This window comes from Urtica dioica, chromosome 1 (assembly GCF_054948205.1).
Source record: "Urtica dioica subsp. dioica isolate 48M chromosome 1, U.dioica_male_clone48M_v1_H2, whole genome shotgun sequence".
Taxonomy (NCBI): Eukaryota; Viridiplantae; Streptophyta; class Magnoliopsida; order Rosales; family Urticaceae; genus Urtica; species Urtica dioica.
The window spans coordinates 15,765,883-15,774,044 of NC_142756.1; the positions used below are offsets into that span (position 1 = coordinate 15,765,883).

Genomic DNA, 8,162 nt, shown 5'->3' on the forward strand with positions numbered 1-8,162 from the left:
ATGGGAAATTTTACAGCTTCAAGGATATTAATGCCGACAAGAATAAGAGATTTTTTTTTTTTTACAGAAATGGTTTTCTACAGACAAATAGTATATAATCTATAAATATATATATATATATATATATATATATATAATCTGTAAAATGGAAGCTAATCATAAAAATAGAAACAAAAAACAAGAAAGAATAAATATTTGGCAAGTCGATTGAGAAAGAATAAATTTAATCTCAAATAACCGTATACCTAACAAATCACTAGATGTGAATACAAAAATTTTGAACCATCAACAACGCCAGCTAATAAATCATACAAAAGAATTAAGAAAGAAAAAAAAAAGTTAATCCCAAATAACATATAACTAATGGACAGATAGGCAACGGTGATTCTCTCTAAGAAACGTACTATAAAAAATAGAAGAATAAACAAAATTTGGAAGCAGATTAGAGCAAATACAGTAGATATAGTGACAGACACCCACAGAGGGGACCGTACCGTGATTTTCAAGACGTATGAGGAAAGTCAAAGGTCAATCAAATGCTCTTCCTCCCCAACCAACAATTGAAACTGAAAACTCCTGACTCCTAATTCCAGCACAGGCTTAACTAATTACACGTACAGTGACTGAAAAGAAGAGAACCAGCCAATAATAATCGCACTCGGTTGAATCGATTTTGTGGTCTTCATGAGCTCGAACCTGCAAAAAAATTACCCAGTTTCAAAAAAAGGATTCGTCAGAAATCTGAGAGATAATCACATGATTCTATATCTCAACTCTGGAAGCCAAATGACGAGGCGATGTAATAGCGTTCGAATCAAGTATTTTATATATCGATTGTGTTTCGTAAGAATATAGAGAGAAGAATCAAAATAGATAAACGATTTCATACAATAAGTCGTTTATTTCATTGTGATTACCAAACAAAAACAAAAGAAAAATAACAAGTAACAGGAATAGAAATCCTAAACTTTTCTCTCCTTATTATCTTGTATTTAAACTACACTAATCTGTGCTTTGATTCCATCATACAAGCAACCAAGCTTTCCTCCATTAGAAAAAGGAAAAATCATCAGCTAGCTAGACAAACTGATTCCAATGTTTATCATCAAACATACATAACCAGTGTCAATGGACGAAGTCTAGAATAAAATCACTATGCATTGATATCATTCTCCATCATTACTTAGAGATTTCACTCAAATCTGACATAAACTAATAAATAATACCAAGCAGAGAGTAAAACTTAATAAATAAATAAAAATTAAAAAAAATTACCTGAAATCAGGAATCAGTTTTGGATTTTTTCCCGGTGACGATCTGGAAGATGCGGAGTCCGCGGCTGAAGGCTTCGTTGAACAAGATCCTAGTCTGCATAGACTGAAAGCCGGGGAGCCACGAAAGAAGAGCCACGGGGACCATGATTATGATCCCGAACAATATGTCGTACAACCGAGCCACCGAGACCACGGCGTCCCAGAGTATGGTCCGCTGCAAGAACGGCCTGAACACTTGCGCTATCAGAAGCAAACCCCAACCCGTCGGGACAAAAGCAAGCATACTCGTGAAGATGTCTATCATCGAGAAATCAGAGAACTCCAGCAGAGCGATGATCACGAGTACCCCGAGCGAGATCACCAGGAACTGAACCAGCCGATAGTAAATGTGGTCGTTCGCCTCGTACTTGTTCCGAGCGTACGCCACGACCACGTAGATCGCGAAGGCGACGAACACGTAGATCCACGAGAGCAAGTACACGGCGATGCTCGTACTCCCACCGGCGATGTCGAGCTGGTACACGACTCCGTACTGGAAGAAGAAGAACCGGAGATCGAGTATGATCTCGAGCAGCTTTCCCCAGATGCCCGTGGTTCTCAGGTGTTCCTGTTCCTCGTACCACCACTTTTCCCAGCTCTGCTCGGCTTTCGCAAACACACTCCCGCGGAACCAAACCCAGTTCATGAAGTCGTCGAAGTCCTCCACGGTCTTCAGCCAATCGAAGCCGGACGGGTTGAAGACAAAGGGCGTCATGATCCACGAGGCGACGAGGAACCAACTCGAGATGGTCAGCGCTATGTAGACGAACGTGCTCTTGGCCACGGCGCTGTGAGTCGCGTAGACTATGAGGATCAGCCCGAGCTCAACGGCCTTCACGAAGTGGCTCCGGGCATAGAGCCTGTAGTTCTCGGCGAAGCTCTTGTGTTGGACGACGAAGCCGCGCCCGGTGGCTCGGTACTTTGCGCCGCCGTGGAGGATGGTCCGGCCGAAGAAGTGGGTCCGCGTCCCCATCGAGAACGTGTAGAAGACGGAGGAGAGTTGGAGCTGCATCGTCAGGAAGTCCCAGATGGCCTCCATGAAGCCATGCTCGAGGGAGTTCTCGACAATCATCGGGAGGGCGGTGAAGAGACCGAGCTGGATGATGAACTGCTGATTCAAGATCGTACCGAGCGCTTTGTTGCTGTTGCTCGACATTATAGAGCCCTCGATGCCGCTCAGAGCCAGATAAAGCCGGCCCCACAAGAACGCGTACACCGTCAGAATGACCATCATCGTGTTGAAAAAGAAGCCGACGGTTGTGTAGAAGAACGAGAGCATTCGGAAGAAGTCGAGCCTGTGACCGAGCCTGTACACGTCTCTGCTCAGTACTTGTTCCCCGTTGCCACTAGCAACCTTGGCTTCGAACATGGAAACCTGGTTCAGCCCGACATCCCGTCCCTTGCCGACCTGGATGTACTCGTGATGGGTTACGTTGCCTCCGCGTAATGTGCAGTTGAAACCGGCGAAGATGTCTTCACTGATGTTGATCACCCTCGAAGCCTTGCTAAGGCCGCCCCGAGTCATGAACCAAAACCTGTCAAACACATCTGGATGGCCGTAATGCATACGTACCTTCAGAGGATTTGCCAGAACACGCTGTCCCAACGTGACAAAGCTTGTTTCTTGAGCCGACATAAACCAAGCCAGGGACGAAACCGAGCCGGTGAAGATGTGTTCTCTCACCCCAAGGATTGTGGGCTTTCGAGCACCGTAATAGCGTCGAAACTCCTCCAATAGATTCCTTATCTTCAGGGCCTCCTCAAAGTAGTTATCTTGGTTCATGTCGATCGTCTGAACCGCATCACCCCGGGTAAATATGATGGCGTGATTCTGATTCTCGGGCTTCCCTTCTCCGATCTTCAGGGGACCCGGCAGCTTCACACGGTAAATCTCCACCTCTCTATCCAATTTCTGATCATACTTCACAAGAACAGAGTAATAGTCCTTCTCGTCTCTCCCTGTCGATACCTCGTCGACATAGGCAACTCGAAGGGCTTCGTTGGTCTTCATCAGATACAGAATGTCCTCGGCTTGAGGCTTTTTCTCCGCTTTCTGCGCTCCATAGATTTGGCAAGCCACGACATACGTGTATTTCATTAGAGCGGTTCCGTACTCGTGACCTTTGTACAGCATGCTCACGGAACTGTTTGTTCTGCTCAAGGTCTTGGACGAACCAGTCCTCTCCGAGCCCATACGCTCCAAGCCGTCGTCTCGCCTCATCGAACCGAGCTCCCGAGCTCCTTCTCGGATGTCCATCTCCGAAGCGGAATCGAGAAAGGCCAGCATCTTGAGAGCCCGATAGTAATACATCATTCCTCGCACAGTACGCGCGAGGGTTTGACCTCTGTACGAAGCCCAGAGCCTGAGCTCTTTCAGCCTCGTAGTCCATATCTCCTCTTCGTCCACCATCCCTTCTCGCCGCAGCCTCTCCACAAAATTCTTCCACTCATCGTCGTAAATGGTCTGCAGGTAATACAAGGTCGAAATCCCGTCCTCGTTCTTCTTCTTGAGCTGTTCCCTGTTGTACATCACGTCCTCGGTGTAGTACGGCGTGAGAACGCTGAAAGCCATCATCTTCTCCACCTGAGGAGCGTGAGGCATGTTCATGAAGAGCGAGTTGCTGAAGAAGGCGATCCTCCGCCTCGCCTCGAGGTTGATAGGGATGTTCTGCAGGGAGTCCCGAGAGTGGAGGATGGTGTACAACCGCCGGATCTGCCGGTAAAAGGCTTCATCTTCGGGGCTAGGCAACTGAACTGCGTTCTCGAAAAGATGCCCCGTCGTGGAACTTGGGTTCTGAGGAGCCAAACCCTCCTCCTTGAGCTGCTCGGTGCCCTTCTTGTCCCTGAGGAAGTCTCGAATCACAATCTCGTACAGAGCCTGGAGGGTGTTCACCACCTGACCCACATCCTTGTTCGGCTTGTTCAGGAGCTCGACGAGCCTGATGAGCTTCGCGTGGAGCTTGGGAAGCGCGGTCGTCTTGAAAGTCTTTGTGAACCGCTCGATCTGGAGAGCGTGGTCGATCTCCTGGAACATGACCGTCAGAATGGAGTGTTCCTCGGTACTGCGCTTGATGATCGAGAGAACCAGGTACTTGACGCAATCGTAAGCCTCGATGACCGCGCACCTCCGGTACTCGTTCTTGCATATCTTGTGCCACACCCACTTGTCGCTCGCGTCGACCAGCTCTGTGGCCTGACTCAGCGCCAGCAAGAGCTCGTTACAGAGGAGGAAGCACGGCCAGCGGATCACCCTGACGTTCCACGAGTTCTGAGGCAGCTCCAAGAGCTCGAGCTCGCGGTCGGAGATGATGTCCTCTTCCCTGAAGATCATGATGATCTCATTCCATATGAGCGCAAACTTGTTGGCCTCGACCTGGTTCGACTCAAGCTTCTTGTATGGCTGCCCGAGGCCGTACCTGAGCTTCAACCGACTTATGGCATCGTTGAACTTGTTCCTCAGCGTACCTCTCGCGTTTAACAGCTGCTCTTCAGGCATCAGGTTGAACTGGATCGCGCTCGCGAAGAACTGGAACCTCAGCCTCAGCTGCTGGATGTTCCTGATCTCTCCCAAGTGGGCAAACAGCCCGACCGCCGCGCCAACGAAGGAGGAGTAGATCGCGTACCAGATCTGTATGTCCATGAGGTATATCAGAACCACGGGGAGCCAGAGAAGCCCGACCGCGAACCTGTTGCTGCTCTGGAAGAACTCGTGCCACTCGTAGTGGAGCTTCCCGGCCCTCAAGAGGAGCACCGTGGGCTGGACCATGGGCTTGATCTGCATGAAGTAGCTGAACGTGAATTTGGTGGCGAGCACGACCACCCAGAAGAGAGTGTACTTGATGTTGTCGACGAGGCCCTCCCTGAGTCCGCGGCCCACGAAGATCCTGCTCTGGAACCACCACGAGAGCATCCCGAATATCCTCCAGTTGCTCCCCTCGACAAAGTTCCTGATCCACGGGATGATGAAGAGCGCGAGAGCCAGAATCTCGGGGAGGACGAACACCAACGCCACCTCGAGGAAGGTCACTATTTTCCCTTCGGATCCTCGTGACCAGTTCGGGGTCGTATCCTGATTCCTCCGAGCCCAAATCTGCGCGTAGAACACGCCGAACACGACGATCCACGCGGCGGCAACCACGCTCTTCAGCACCATCCTGACCCCGAGAGCCTTGGTCTCCCTTGAAACCAGGCTGTATTGCATACCAACATCGAGGAGGGACTGGAAGAACCGCATTCCGCTCCATGTGATGAACACGGTGAGGACTCGCACCTGAACGTCCCTTTCCTTCAAAGCCTGCCATGGAAACTGCTTCCCTTCCCAGGCCACGATGATCCCGGCCTGGAGAAACAGAGCCAGCATGATCCACAGCCTGTCGAAGCTGCGGAAGAGGTTCCAGAAAGACCGCTGCTCCACGAACCCGGTCTTGCCGACGTGGCGGCTCCGGCTCGATGTCACGAAGAAGTTGCTTCCGATGTCGATGGGCCACTTGAGCTTCTCGAAGCAGCGCTTGCTCCAAAAGTACTCGTTCACGTCATCGTAGTTCCGCCAAACGCTGTGCGGAGCCGTGCCGTTGCGGCTGCTCTCGACCTCGGCTCGGATGGTGTCGTAGACCGGCCTCACCACGCAGTTCAGGAACGCGTTCTCACCGGAGACCGAGGGCGTGACAGGTTGTCCGGTGTTCTCGTCAATGTAATCCTCCAGAATCTTGTTGAGCTCCATGGCCATGTGGTGGAAGATATAGCATATGCACTCGGGAACGAACCTCAGATTCGCGGACTCTCCCCACACGAGGAGGTAGAGCGAGACGTAGAGAAGCTCTCGGCGGCCGTCGGAGGAGGCTTCGCGGCGGTCGGAGATCCAGATGTTGGACTTCTTCCCGAGATAGTAGCACCAGTCGGAGTAGTTTCGGAGGAGCTTCTTGCGGAATCGGCGGAGGACGGTGGAGTCGAGGGAGTCGATGTTGTCCGGCGGCGGAGTGAGACGCATCTGAGCGTTGGCGAGGTGGAGGACGAGGTGTTCGCGCTGGTTCTTCACGTTGTCGGACTGGAAGCCGAAGAATAGGGCGAGCCAGTCCAGGAGGTCCATCGACGCCTCCCACCGCGCGAACGGAGGTCGCCGGAGGTCGCCGACGGACCGGAGGGCGGCTGCGGCGGCGCGGACCTCGGGGTAGCGAAGGGAGGGGTGGTCCGCGAGGAGGTTGTGGACCGGAATTATGTTGTATGTTTCGGAGTCCGGGTCCGGCGGTTGGGAGGCCGCCGGAGCCGGCGGCCTTGCACGGCGGTTGCTCATCCGATGCGAGATTTCAATAGATCGGTGGAAATGGGGGAGAGAGAGAGAAAGAGCGTGTTTGTTTGGGTGTGGAGAGTTTTGAGAGAGAGAGAAATGATAAAAGAGGCGCGTTTCGGACTCTTTCTTCAGATCTGCGCGTTGCTTTTTAGGTGTTCTCTTTCCTTTTTCCTTACTTTCGTTCAAATTTTGGATGATTCAAACGACTTTTGTATATATATTATTAGAAAAAGAAACCGAGATTCCTCAAAAAAAAAAAAAACCGAGGATTGTATGTTGAAATTTTCAACATAAATCCTCAACTTGAAATTATTTATTTCTTTTTTTTAGATTTAGACAAAAATATATTTTCTAAATTTGTTGGACATTTTTATTGTTGCTATATAATATTTAAATTATCATGAAAAATTACAAAATCGTCATAAAATGGTGACTATGTTTCTAAATTAAAATAAAATTTGGTGATATTAGTGTTCAAATATTTCTTATTATTGTTATTGATATTTATGTACAATTTTCTTCGTCGTTATGGAATAGTCATTTCATGATTCAATAGTGGTTAAATGGTCTTTCTCAGAAGAAGAAAAAAACTGTGGTTAACTGATTGTTAAATGATTCAATGAGCGAAATTTAGAAGTTCTTCGGGCTAATTATTGTACATTTATGAACAAGTTTTTAAATGGATTTGATGTCAATATACCAATATTTTTCTTTGCTCAATTGGGAGAGTTTCCGTAATGTATGATTTTTCGAGTTTTTCAAAGTTTGAAAATGGTTGTTTTGTGATTGAAATTGAATAAGCTAGTTGCTTCTTTCTTTTCTCCATCGGCACGCGTTTCGAAGAAACTTGTTCGTTGGATGCTAGTTTACTTTAACCAACTAATTCAATATTAATAATAATACTTATGTATTACGATATTAATCATACTACAGTTGTCATTTGCATGTTCATGTTAAAGTATATCAACTAATGTCTATTCTTGCTTATTACAGTTTTGGAATTGAATTTGTGTTTTTACTTTTTTTTTTTTTTTGCATCAAATTTTGACAAAAATATATTTTTTATTTTTTTCCATTCTCAATACAAGTGATCATCTAATGGTTATTTGTTTTCATACACAGATCTATTTAATGTGTACCTTCGAAGAAAATATTTATTTTCTATACTTTCTTCGATATTCAGTTACTACTGAAATTTTGTGTTATTTCTCCATCATTTCGTTTTTCAATGTTTTTTTTTAAATTATTACACAAATGATTGATAATGAAAGATAGTCTTGTCACTGACCCTTAAAAAAATTACCGATTATAAGTGTCACCGATCTGAAGTTATAGGACAAGTCATCAACGACATTGCTATACGTAAATGACATGGTATCATTCATACATCGTTCGTGGTCGCGCCCAAAACCTGAGTAAAAAAATATAGGGTGAAAACGGTCATAGTCATCAACCGTTGGTATGTATCCAGGCCCATATGAACTTTCACATCCATCACCATCACCATCACCACCACTATAGGAGCCTCCACGTCCATCACCACCGCCACCACTATACAAACA

General features: G+C 47.4%; 1 protein-coding gene and 1 non-coding gene across 2 annotated transcripts; both read right to left on the bottom strand.

Annotated features, from left to right (window-relative positions):
* Nucleotides 1–261: 261 nt before the first annotated feature.
* Nucleotides 262–6,813, bottom strand: GSL05 (glucan synthase-like 5). The gene is made up of 2 exons (XM_089614200.1): nt 1,276–6,813; nt 262–696 (listed from the first exon to the last, which is right to left on the bottom strand). Exon 1 carries the CDS (start codon nt 6,601–6,603, stop codon nt 1,282–1,284), a length of 5,322 nt encoding a protein of 1,773 aa, XP_089470326.1. The 5' UTR covers nt 6,604–6,813; the 3' UTR covers nt 262–696; nt 1,276–1,281.
* Nucleotides 3,558–3,638, bottom strand: LOC149407502 (small nucleolar RNA J33). The gene has a single exon (XR_016301843.1). It is a non-coding gene; the product is annotated as a small nucleolar RNA J33 (small nucleolar RNA).
* Nucleotides 6,814–8,162: the final 1,349 nt, after the last annotated feature.

Bases quoted from the DNA above. Each gene is read 5' to 3' on its own strand.
- GSL05 (XM_089614200.1), bottom strand. From the start codon at position 6,603: ATGAGCAACCGCCGTGCAAGGCCGCCGGCTCCGGCGGCCTCCCAACCG.